This window comes from Mauremys reevesii, linkage group 1, assembly GCF_016161935.1.
Source record: "Mauremys reevesii isolate NIE-2019 linkage group 1, ASM1616193v1, whole genome shotgun sequence".
NCBI lineage: Eukaryota > Metazoa > Chordata > Testudines > Geoemydidae > Mauremys > Mauremys reevesii.
Window position 1 is genome coordinate 358,982,929 of NC_052623.1, and position 12,151 is coordinate 358,995,079.

Genomic DNA, 12,151 nt, shown 5'->3' on the forward strand with positions numbered 1-12,151 from the left:
TCCCACCCCAAGGAAGCGACCCTGGCGGGGCCCAACCTGAAACGGCGCAAGTTCAGCATGCGACAGGCATGGTGGGAAGCCGGGGAGATTGGCTTGGCCACGAGGTCAGAAGGTGCCTGCGGCACCAGGAACAGTCAGGGGAAGGAAATAAAACCAAGAAACACGTAAAGGAGCTGGCAGCAGAGTGTTCCTCAACTAAACCCCCACTGGCAATTACAGCAGAGTCTCGACTAATGGCTAACCGGGGAGGGCAGAAATCTCCAAGTGCCAGCAGGCCCAGGGCGGAGTGACTGGAGGAACCTGACTGCTCGCTTTGAGAGAACAGCATCTCTCCTTTGCCACCAACTCCCGCCGTCTGGTCACGCCTGTGCAGCTGATCAGTGGACACGACTGCAGGGAGCCACAGGGGAGTGGGCAGGCGCCGCTGGGCTCCATCTCGCTGCCGTGGAGGGTCAGAGGGGGATGAGGGCCAGCCAGGGCTGCTCTGCCCTCGGGTGGGAGGGCGGATGAGAACAGGGTGCGGGCGCAGCCAAAGATCCTGATTTGCGCAGGAGGTGCTAGAAATGGGACCCGCACAGTGTTCCCCCAGGCGCAGGAATCCCCCGCGCATCATCCCATGCGAGCGCCAGCAGCCCCCCAGGCAGGGAGCTCGGCCCGGCGAGGGGAGGGGACAGCGCACGTGGGTTAACGCCAGCAGAGGCAGGGGAGGGCTGAGCCGGTGCCATCCGCTCTAATCCCCCCAGATAGGGCAGGGGCTGAATTCAAGTCTCAGCCAATGAGCAAGGAATGGGAAGATAGACAGGCCAGCCAGCCAACCAGCGTGGCTACCTCCACTACAGCACAAGCCCCGCCTCACCTAAGCACAAGATGATCCTCTGCAGCACTAGGGAGTATCGGCAAAGGTGCTGATGTCACGATCCGGGCAGAGGCATCCTGGTACCTCCCTGCTGGGAGGGGTCTGGGGAGATGGGTCCAGCTGCCCTGAGGTGTAACCCCCCCCACGCCGAAGGCTGAAAGCTGCTGACAGCCAGGCCACGGGCACGTCCCTGGTTACCTGGGGACGCTCCCACGGCACCAGTGTGCCCGGGTTGTCTGGGTGCGACAGACCATGCCCTGAAGGACCTGAGTGGATTCTCTAGCCTGCTCCGTCAGAGTGCTAGCCTCTCCGCACGCCGGGCTCGAGCGCTCGTCTGGGCCACGAATCCAGCCCGTTCTCCCCGCCCCACACCCCCACACCCCGGTCGCAGCCCTGCCATCAGGCCCGTCCTTACAAGCCTGAGTTACCGGAGGGAGAACGCGGGAGAGGAAAATGGAGCTCTTCGCTTGGAGAGGGCTTAGAAAGCCAAAGAGAAAATCCCATAATCAGCCGGCCACGCTCCAGCCAGGCTGAGCGCGCCTCTGAGAAGCCTCAGCATTCGCTGACGGGCCTGTCCCTGAACAGACATTCTGCAGCCTTCATTGCAGCCTTTTGCCTAGGACTCTGCCTACGTCTGACGCTACCTCCGGCGAAGTGATCAGTGTCTGTTCTGGCAGCGGGACATTGCTCCCCACAGACCCGGCCTGAATGCTAGCCTGGACTCACACCCAGACCCCCAGCCTTGGGTCCCTCCACTGCTCCCCCCATGTCCCAGCTGTGCCCACGCAGACTTTACCAAGTGAGTGAAACTGAACGCTCCTCCTGCCTGGAACGACTCAAAGGCCGCAGCCTTCCCACAGGCCAACAGATGAAAGATGCTGGTGTTTCCGGGCCACGCCCTGTATCCCCCGGATACGCTGCCTGATTCGCCCCCCACGCCCCAAGAGTGCTCAGCGCGGGGCTGAGATCGCACCGCTGGCCCCGCAGGCCGATCGCTTTGGCTGAACAAAGTCAGGGTAAAACATGGGGTCTCTATTGGTGCTCGCTCTGTGCTGCCTGACCTGGGAGCCGTCTGTCGGCAGCATGTTAACCGGGGCTGGCTGGCACGTGACCACGCAGCCTCTGGGCCAGAAATGGCCTCCAGAATTCTCCGAGCCCGAGTGCCCAGGCGCTGCCCTCAGGGGCCGGGGTCAAGGCAGAGCTCTGTGTGCCGGGCACTGCAGGCTGCGCCCTCTGCATGCAGGGTGGATGGCCACAGGCCTGTTCACGATGGCTCTGGCAAGTGGCTCTCACCCACCAAAGCCATCTGCTCTACTTAGACTGTAAACGCCTTCGGGCAGAGACCCTCTGCTACCCCGTGTTCGTACAGTGCCTAGCGCAAGGGGCCCTGATCTCAGCTGGTCCTTAGGCACTACTGGAATAAACATGAGTTACAACAGCAGGCGGGTGATGCCGTGATGGCTCCAAGCGTCCTAGCTACAATCCACAGTCCCTTGGGCAGGGGGCTGCTAACCCAGCCCCTCAGGGTCCCACCGGTGCTCAGAGAGAGACCACGCCCCGGGGCAGACGCAGGAGCAGGGAGCCAAAGCATCGCTCTGCTGTGAAGGGGAGAACCAGGAAGGCAGCAGCCAGGTGAGCATTGGGGATCTGCTCCCTTGCAGACAGTGCAGGGGGCTGTCAGATGCACACTGCCCAGCGACAGTCCCCAGCACTGCATGGGAACGGCTGTTCGCCCAGCCCCAGGACAGGCCAGACCTGGCCTCTTGGGGCGTCTGAGGGGTCAGTGACGTGTGGAGAAGCTCTCTCTCTCTTGCTCTGGTAACACCTCCTCCTGGCCAGCTGGACACTGCTACCAACCTCCGCCCTCACCCCTCTCGCCTGTCAGAACAGACCCCAGCGTGGACTCAGCCGCTGCCAGCACAGCGGGTGCCCAGTGGGGACAGGATCCTGGAGATTGGCGATGCCAGGATCGGCCCAGCTAGCTAGGGCTGGGCAGGTCAGCATGGGCATGGGATGGCAGGGACAGCCGTGCAGTGACTGGCTGCCATCCCTGAGCTGTGTCACCCAGAGGGGCTCGGTGCCGGAATACCGGATGCGCAGCGCTCTCCATCGGCCGCTGGCTGTCCCCCCGCCGGGCACGGCAGCACCGCCCCCCAGCGCGGAGAAGGGATCTGTGGTCAGGCTGGGAGTCCTTGGCTCCCCAGGCCTCATGGAGCGAGGCTGCAGGCCCCTTCTCCACCCAGACTAGCTGCATTCCCAGCGCACCACGTGGAGCGAGCAAAGAGGTGGCAGCGGGGGGGGGGGAGGCTCTCCGAGGAGGGTCCCTGCCTGCCCCAGTGACAATACTGCTGCCCACCCAGAGCGGGGAGCGGGCCCAGGGAGCTCCACAGATCCACCCTGGCCCTCCCCACCCCCAGAGAAATCCTCTGCTGCCCCCCAAAGGGGAGGAGAACATTTGGGATTTCCAGCAGGGAACCCAGCTCCAGGCAGCTGTTCAACCACCAGGCCCATCCTCTCCACCCTGCCTGTATCCTCCTGGGGTCTCTTGTCTCACAGGGAGATGCTGAGCTCCTGGGGGCGAGGAGCACCCTCCCGCTCTGTGTCTGTACAGCACCTAGCGCACTGGTCTCTGAGTCTATGGGCACCTCGGCGTTACCACAGCACACCCAATGCCAGACGGTCACAGCAGTGAGAGCAGGGGCAGGAGAGGGTGGGAAGAGAAGGATCCTGGTCGACACATGGCGAAGGTGGCAGGAACCTGTGGGATGGTAGCTGCTGCTGGCTGCCTGTGGGGCTGCAGGGTCAGAGGAGGGCCCCTGCCTGCCCCAAGCCAGTCAGGGAAGCGGGGACGCCCCCAGGAGCTCAGAGCCCAGCAACCCCAGGGCACCGCACTGCCTCCTGGGTAACGACACGCTGCCAAGCAGCAGCCAGAGCCGGCGGGGCTGGGAAGCAGCCGGGCACTTACGAGTGGAGGCCGTGGACGCCGCCTTCGATCTGGGCTGACATGGTCCTCTTCTCGAACTTCAGCTCGCCCGAGTACATCATGGAGCTGGCAAGCAGAGACAGCATGGCTAGGTGTGCGGCAGACACCCCCCTGCCCGGCCGGCCCTGGAGGCACGCGGGGGAAAGGACAGAGCGCGCACCAGAGCCAGCACACCAGAGCGCAGCAGCAGCTGCCAGAGCAACCCGCCAGGCCCCATGCCGGCGCCCCGCCATGGCAGCCCGGCCTGGCCCAGGCCCACCCAGGCTGCGCCACCCTCACCACGGCAACCCCACACAGGTGCCACGACAACGCTGCCCGGCTGTGTCAGCCCTGCCACGGCCCCAGGCAGTGACTGGGACATGTCACAAGGATCTAACCCCACCCAGGGCCAGGCTACCAGAGCCCGGGACTCAGTGACGTAACTGCCCACCTAACGGGGCCCTGGAGCAGCCCCCACGGGGCCCACGGCCTGGTCAGCCACCCCTTGGCCTCTCCCGTCCTATGGCGCCCCGTGTGAGACACCCTCAGCGCGGTCTGGGGGGATGAGCTCTGGGGGGGGATGCTCAGCTGCACGGCTGCAGCCCCCAGCTCGGCTCCCCACCCCTCAGATGCCATCTGTCCCCACCCTCCCAGGCAGGGGAGAGGGCAGGCCCCTCCCAGGCCAGCCTGCCCAGGGCTGAGGGAGAACCGTAGCCTCTCCTCGGCCCCCACGCCCCTCACCGGAGGATGGAGAGGCTCCTGGCCCCGATGTCCTGGCAGCCATGCTGAATCCCCGCGATCAGGTATGGGACGAACTTCTGGATGGAGCCCTTGTCCTGGATGGAGCCGGAGACGCCCTGCGCCACCTTCACCTTATCCCCTTCGCTGTGGGGGGAAAACATGGCGGCTGTTACGGGGGGGCCCTGCTCCTGACTCCAGCCTGCCCACTTCCACCCCCTCCAGCTGCCCCACTCCCTCTGGGCCCCACGCCAAGCTGCGCCCAGCATCTGCCTGGCAGGCTGTTTTCCCGGCTCCCGCCCCCCAGCCCAGGCTGGACCAAGGAGTCCCTGCCCCACACCTGAAGTATCGCTTCTGGCTGCTGCTGTTCTTCTCCATGGCGTCGAGCGAGCCCATCCCCCGATACTTCTTCAGCCTCACGCCGTCCGAGAAGAAATACTCGCCTGGAGCCTCCGTGGTGGCTGCCAGCAGGGAGCCCATCATCACTGCCCGGGTGCCAGGGAGAGAGGCAGAGAACGGGGGACGTTAGCGCCACGGCAGAGACCAGCCTGCACGTGTTCCCCAGGGGCACGTTTGGGCACGGGCACGGCCCCCGAACCCCAAGCGTGTACAGCTCCCGCGCCCCCCGTCCCGCCTGGCTCAGGCAGCAGCGCGTCTGCCGGCCTCTGAGCCCCCGCAGCAAGCACCGCGTCAGGGCTGAATGTGGCCGGCTGGGGGCGCAGGAGATGCCAGGTATAGGGCATCTGCTGAACCCTCTGGGGCCAGCACGGAGGGAATTCGCCTGTGGAATCCACCACCACAAGGCACGTGGTATCTCATGCAGCCAGCCATGGCACCCCGGAGCCAGCACCCACTGGGGGCGGGGGGGAGACCACCCCCTGCTGAGCCCCCGCCCCACTTCCTGCAGTACAGCGCCCCCTAGTGCCACCCCAGGCACCGAGGCCAGCACTGACTGCAAGGGGAGAGCGCCCCGGCGGATCCCTGTGTGACGTTATTGACAAACTGGGACCGTATAGATCACTGTTGGAACCACTGTTATATATTTGCAGCAAATATTGTACAAAGGTTGTCGAGTGAGGTGTCTAGGGAAAGGTTCTGATTTGCTGGTTATGATTATGCTGTCTGTATGTGTGTATCCTTTGGTAACTGCAGCTATAAATACTGGCTATGGACGTGCCTCTCAATGTGTTCTGATTCTAAGTAGCCTCAGTGAAGCATTTGGTCAGCTTCTTGAGAAGGGACTAATCTCAGGGTACGTCTACACTACTGCCGGATCCGCGGGTAGCGATCGATCTATCGGGGATCGATTTACCCCGTGTAGTGTAGACGCGATAAATCAATCCCCGATCGCTCTCCTGTCGACGGGGGAGCCGTGGCCGTCGATCCAGCGCCGCGAGGACGCGAAGTAAGTAATTTTAATTCGATCTAAGATACATCGACTATTCTCATAGCTGAAGTTGCGTATCTTAGATTAATCCCTCCCCCTCCCCCCGGGCAGACCAGGCCTCATTAAGTGCCCAATCAGGAAACATTTAACTGACAATGAACTTTGGGAGATGCCAACCCACATCTGAGCAGGGAATGTTCAAACTAACATGTAAACAATGGCGTCGCCTGCAAACTGAGTCATGCATGGACATGTGACTTGCCCATGTGACTCCAGACTCCATCTTGCTGTTGTGATTTTCCACAGAATGAACAAAGGGGTCCTTCCAGGGGGGCAGAGAATATAAAAGGCCTGGAAACCCCTCCATCTTGTCTTCAATCCTCCTTCATACCTCTGAAGGAACCTTGCTACAAACTGAAGCTCTGAAAAGGACTGAATGACCCATCCCAGCTGGGGATGTTCCAGAGACTTGATTTGAACCTGCAGTTTATTCCATCACTGCTACAAGCCTGAACCAAGACGTTGCCATTACTGTGTGTAATTGATTCCATTTAACCAATTCTAGCTCCCATCTATATTTCTTTCCTTTTATGAATAAACCTTTAGAGTCTAAAGAATTGGCAGCAGCGTGATTTGTGGGTAAGATCTGACTTGTATATTGACCTGGGTCCGGGGCTTGGTCCTTTGGGATCGGGAGAACCTTTTATGTTACTGGGGTGTTGGTTTTCATAACCAGTCGTCCCCAGGACGAGTGGGACTGCTGGTGATACTGGGAATCTGGAGTGTCTAAGGGAATTGCTTGTGTGACTTCTGGTTAGCCAGTGGGGTGAGACCGAAGTCCTCTCTGTGTGGCTGGTTTGGTTTGCCTTAGAAGTGAAAAAACCACCAGCCTTGGGCTGTGACTGCCCTGCTCCCAGCAACTGGTCCTGAACTGGTACTCTCCGTTGTGTCGCTACGCCAGCAGCACGGGGTGGATGCACTGGGGCCAGGCAGGCTGGCCCCACGGCGACAGGCTCACTCACCCGTCGAGGCTCCTAGAGACAGCGCCTTCACCACATGCCCCACGGTCTGGATGCCGCCATCGGCGATCACGGGCACACCGAACCTGCGGGCGTACTCCGCCACCTTGTACACCGCTGTGCCCTGGGGCCTGCCGCACGCCATCACTGCAGCCAGAGACAGGACTGTCAGCGCCGGGGCGGTCCACTGACACGCCGGGCACCGCGTGAGGCTGGGTTCCTCTGCCAGCTGCAGGAGTCAGCCATGCTGACAAAGGCCCAGAGCCGAGCGCCAGCCTGGCCTGAGCAGGGGCCTGGAGACCTCCAGCAGGGTGGGGGGGAAGGAGGTGGTGGGGCGGAGCAGCCCCCACATAACCTCAGCTATACCTCTGCCCGGCGGGACACTGACCTGGGCCCGTCCTGCCCCGCCAGGGACTGCTGACCCCCATGGGGGCCGGCCCTGGGGCTGCGAGGGCCCCCCGCAATGCCCAGAGCACGCCCCTACCTTCCTGTGTGATGCAGATGGAGCCGCAGCCCATGCCCACACGCAGGCCGTCCACCCCTGCATCAATCAGGTTCTTGGCCTGCGCCGCTGTCACCACTGTGGATCCAATAGGAGAGAAAAGCAAAGGCAGCCATGAAATACCTGGTCACTGGGCCCGGGGCAGAGACCAGGGCCCCGCCTGGGCTGCTCTCAGACCGGGAATCCCAGCCACATCTTCCCCCGACCCCCTCGCAGCAGGGAGGCTGGACCGGGCAGAGCAGGGGAGGATGGCGTTGGCAGACTGCTGGCTCTGGCAGGGCTGCTCCCACGAGTCTGGGCAGGCAGGATCTGGTACAACTCCGGGTCACTGGGTCGCAGAGGGGCCAGGAAACTGCTCCGATCCCAGCACGGCGAGCACTCGCTCCAGCTCCGCCTAGCTCAGCAATTGCGGCCAGCAGCGTGGTACCCAGCTGCCCAGAACAGGGCAGGGCCCCCCATAGCATCGGGGGGAGCCCCTGGCGCAGGGCCTCGGGCCCAGACGTGCCATGCGGGGCACCGGAGCCGTGCCGGGGAGCGAGCAGAGCCCTGGGCCCAGACGTGCCGTGCCGGGGAGCGAGCAGAGCCCTGGGCCCAGACGTGCCATGCCATGCTGGGCACCGGAGCCGTGCCGGGGAGCGAGCAGAGCTCTGGGCCCAGACGCGCCATGTGGGGCACCGGAGCCGTGCCGGGGAGCGAGCAGAGCTCTGGGCCCAGACGCGCCACGTGGGGCACCGGAGCCGTGCCGGGGAGCGAGCAGAGCCCTGGGCCCAGACGTGCCGTGCTGGGCACCGGAGCCGTGCCGGGGAGCGAGCAGAGCCCTGGGCCCAGACGTGCCGTGCTGGGCACCAGAGCCGTGCCGCGGAGCGAGCAGAGCCCTGGGCCCAGACGTGCCGTGCGGGGCACCGGAGCCGTGCCGGGGAGCGAGCAGAGCCCTGGGCCCAGACGTGCCGTGCCGGGCACCGGAGCCGTGCCGGGGAGCGAGCAGAGCTCTGGGCCCAGACGCGCCGTGCCATGCAGGGCACCGGAACCATGCCGGGGAGCGAGCAGAGCCCTGGGCCCAGATGCGCCACATGGGGCATTCTGGCAGTGATTCCCCACACGCAGCTCCACACCGCCCTTGCTGGAGCTGGAGCAGTGCTGTGCCCGTCAGAGCCACGGCCCCGTGAGTGCCCCACCCTGCACCCGCCACCCAGGGCTGCGGCCCCCAGAGACTCACCATTCCCACCGATCACCTGCAGCTCAGGGTATTTCTGCTTGATGTAATGGATCATGCCGATCTGGTACACGGAATTGCCCTGGGAGGAGTCCTGGGGGCGGGGGGACGACACCACAGTTACAGCAGGAAGGGAGCAGGAGAGACCGCTCCGGCCCCGCCCCCACACTGCTCCCAGCCCCCGCCGTGACTGCTAATGGGCCCAGCCACCCCCAGAAGGGAGATCCCCAGCCCTCATCTCCAAGCCCCGCTCCACCCAGGGGCATCCTGGCTCCTTCCCTGCCCACCAGCACACACCTGGCCTGGCAGCTCTCCCTAAGGCGGCAGAGCCCATGCAGAGCGAGCTGGTATCCCGGCGAGCCTGAAACGATGTGGGACCGATCCAGCTCCTCAGGCTTGGAGACCGGCCCCATGCACACCCTGCTCCAAGCACCAGCCGCCCTGCTCCGGGGGGCAGACACCAGGCCCAGCAGATGATCCGATCTGGGGCAGGGTGGGGGTCATCTGACCCGGGCAGGGAGGTGCCAAGCATCTGGCTTGGCCAGGCAAGGAGCTCAGGGCCTTAACCCTCGCTGTGCCAGGGGTAAGGGAGGCTGCTGTGCCGGGGGGCAGCAGGGAGCCCCCCCGAGCCCGGTACCCACCAGCACCACCACGTCGACGCCGGCCTGCGTGAGCAGGTCGAGCCGGTACTTGTCGTCCTCGCGGGTGCCGATGGCTGACCCGCACAGCAGCTGCTTGCGGGAGTCCTTGGAGGCCAGCGGGTAGTCGCGGTTCTTCTTCAGGTCCGTGCGGGCGATGATGGCCACCAGCTCGTCGCTGTCGTTCACGATGGGCAGCTTCCCTGGCACGGGGAGGGCACGGTGGTGAGGGGGGCACCTGGCAGAGCCCCGCAGCCACAGCCGCACGCGCAGTGGGGCTGGCTCCACGGTGGGGCCGTGGCTGGTTACTGGCCTTTAACGCTGACCCTGGCTAACAGCCCCACCACCCCCAGCTCAGCCCATCCGAGACCTGCACGGAGACAAGCCAGTGCCCGCAGCCCAGCTCAGTCCTGGCAGCCCCCTCCTCAAACGTCAGCTGCTGATGACACTGGAACCTCGGCCACACCGCCCTGCCCGCCACTCCGAGCACGTGGGGCTGCCCCACGCGCCCCAATCCACCTCTAGCAAGAGCAGGGCCGGGCCAGGCACTGCCACTGCAGCTCGCTCTGCTCCATGCCCCGGAGAACAACCCGCAGAGTCAGCAAGGAGAGGGAGCCCGGGTTAAAGAGCACAGGGGGTCCCACGTGGCCTCCTGCCCGGGCACAGGGGGCACCAGCCCTGGGGCAGCAAAAAACCCATAATGGGCTTGGAAGCGTCTCAGTCTCTCCCCTGCCATCCCCCCCGTCAGCTCACAGCGCCCCGGGCTGGGCTGGCAGGGGCTGTGGGCCAGCAATGAGGGGCGCCGGCGGAGCCGTTTCTCTCCAGTGCCCGGGACAGGGCGGGCGGCGCAAGGCCCCTGGTACCTTTCTTGCTGCGCTGCAGGATCTCATTGGCCTCCTTCAGGGTGACCCCGGCGGGTGCCACCACCAGGTCGTTTCGCTTCGTCATCACCTGCGGGGCCAAACGGCACATGGCAGCGCAACCAGAGGGGCCCCAGCGCCCTGCCCCTCCCCCAACAGCCCCACCCCCTCTACTCCTCCTGCCCCTGCCCCTCCCCAACAGTCCCAACCCCTCTACTCCTGCCCCTCCCCCAACAGCCCCACCCCCTCTACTCCTGCCCCTGCCCCTCCCCAACAGCCCCACCCCTCTACTCCTCCTGCCCCTGCCCCTCCCCAACAGCCCCACCCCTCTACTCCTGCCCCTGCCCCTCTCCCAACAGCCCCACCCCTCTACTCCTCCTGCCCCTGCCCCTCCCCCACCAGCCCCACCCCCTCTACTCCTGCCCCTGCCCCTCTCCCAACAGCCCCACCCCTCTACTCCTCCTGCCCTGCCCCTCCCCAACAGCCCCACCCCCTCTACTCCTCCTGACCCCTCCACGCCAGTGCCCTGCCCCTTCCCCAACAGCTCCACCTCCTCTATCCCCCTGGCCCTCTCCCCAAAATAGGATGACCAGATGTCCCTATTTTATAGGGACAGTCCTGATATTTGGGGCTTTTTCTTGTATAGGCTCCTATTACCCCCCACCCCCATCCCGATTTTCACACCTGCTGTCTGGTCACCCTGCCCCAATGTCCCCACCCCCTGTGCACCCCCACCCCACAGAACTGGGTGCCTGGCCTCACAGCACCATGTTCAGAGGGCTGAGCTACCAGAGGGCAGCGAATTCCAAGCCGCCCCCCCACCGGGCCCAGCCCGGACACTGAGCGGCACAGGGGGGCAGGCTGGCGCGAGACGCAGCCGGGCGCAGGGGAGGCCGTGTCCGGGGCAGGGCCCCAGCCGAGGCCCTGGTACCGGGCGGGCGGTACCTCGCTGAGGTAGGTGGCATAGTCCTTCTCGGTGAGGAAGTCGATGTCCCGCGAGGTGACAATGCCCACCAGCTTGCTGCCCATCTTGCCCGTCTCGGTGACGGGGATCCCCGAGAAGCCGTGCCGCAGCTTGGCCTCGAAGACGTCTCCCACGTTGTGCGTGGGGCTCATCACCACCGGGTCCGTGATGAAGCCCTGCTCAAATTTCTGCAGGGGAGGGAGAGGGGGAGTCACCAGCCGGGCGCCTGCAGCACAGACCAGGGTTAGCCTCCCGCAAGCGCCCGCCTGGGTGCCAACCCCGCGACTGCCCCACCCGGCCCCTACGCTCCCCGGGGGGCACCAATCTCCCCACTGAGCCGCACAGCCTGGCTCTCCAGGGACCCTTCCCCACAGCGCCCCACCCTGCCCCTATGCTCCCCGGGGGGCGCCAATCTCCCCACTGACCCGCACAGCCCGGCTCTCCAGGGACCCTGCCCCACAGCGCCCCACCCTGCCCCTACGCTCCCCGGGGGGCGCCAATCTCCCCACTGACCCGCACAGCCCGGCTCTCCAGGGACCCTGCCCCACAGCGCCCCCCCCCGCCCCTACGCTCCCCGGGGGGCACCAATCTCCCCACTGACCCGCACAGCCCGGCTCTCCAGGGACCCTGCCCCACAGCGCCCCACCCGGCCCCTACGCTCCCTGGGGGGCACCAATCTCCCCACTGAGCCGCACAGCCCGGCTCTCCAGGGACCCTGCCCCACAGCGCCCCACCCTGCCCCTATGCTCCCCGGGGAGCGCCAATCTCCCCACTGACCCGCACAGCTCTGCTCTCCAGGAACCGTACCCCACAGCGCCCCACCCAACGCCCGTTCATCCCAAGCACTCTGGCCTTGCTAATGCCCCACGATCCTGGGGGGTGACACCTCACTCAGCCCGGCACTCCCCACAGCATGCACACAGGCAGTGGGTGCCAGGAGCTCACGGCTCCATCCCCAGGCCTGCTGGCACCAGGGCACTGGGCAGATCTCTCCCTCCACAGCCACCTGGAT

At 65.1% G+C, this 12,151-nt stretch overlaps 1 protein-coding gene across 5 annotated transcripts in view; it reads right to left on the bottom strand.

Moving 5' to 3' along the window:
- The window catches only part of IMPDH1 (inosine monophosphate dehydrogenase 1), an 86,212-nt gene that overhangs the window by 7,890 nt on the left and 66,171 nt on the right, over window positions 1-12,151 (bottom strand). For 4 of the 5 annotated variants that reach the window (XM_039520255.1, XM_039520259.1, XM_039520257.1 and 1 more), the window contains exons 6-14: window positions 11,121-11,327; window positions 10,179-10,266; window positions 9,319-9,518; window positions 8,681-8,771; window positions 7,447-7,551; window positions 6,966-7,109; window positions 4,897-5,041; window positions 4,560-4,703; window positions 3,822-3,905 (exon numbers count right to left, since the gene is read on the bottom strand). In XM_039520255.1, the coding sequence (XP_039376189.1) occupies window positions 3,822-3,905; window positions 4,560-4,703; window positions 4,897-5,041; window positions 6,966-7,109; window positions 7,447-7,551; window positions 8,681-8,771; window positions 9,319-9,518; window positions 10,179-10,266; window positions 11,121-11,327 (1,208 nt within the window). The remainder of the gene's footprint in view (window positions 1-3,821; window positions 3,906-4,559; window positions 4,704-4,896; window positions 5,042-6,965; window positions 7,110-7,446; window positions 7,552-8,680; window positions 8,772-9,318; window positions 9,519-10,178; window positions 10,267-11,120; window positions 11,328-12,151) is intronic. The other variant, XM_039520256.1, reaches the window with a different exon arrangement.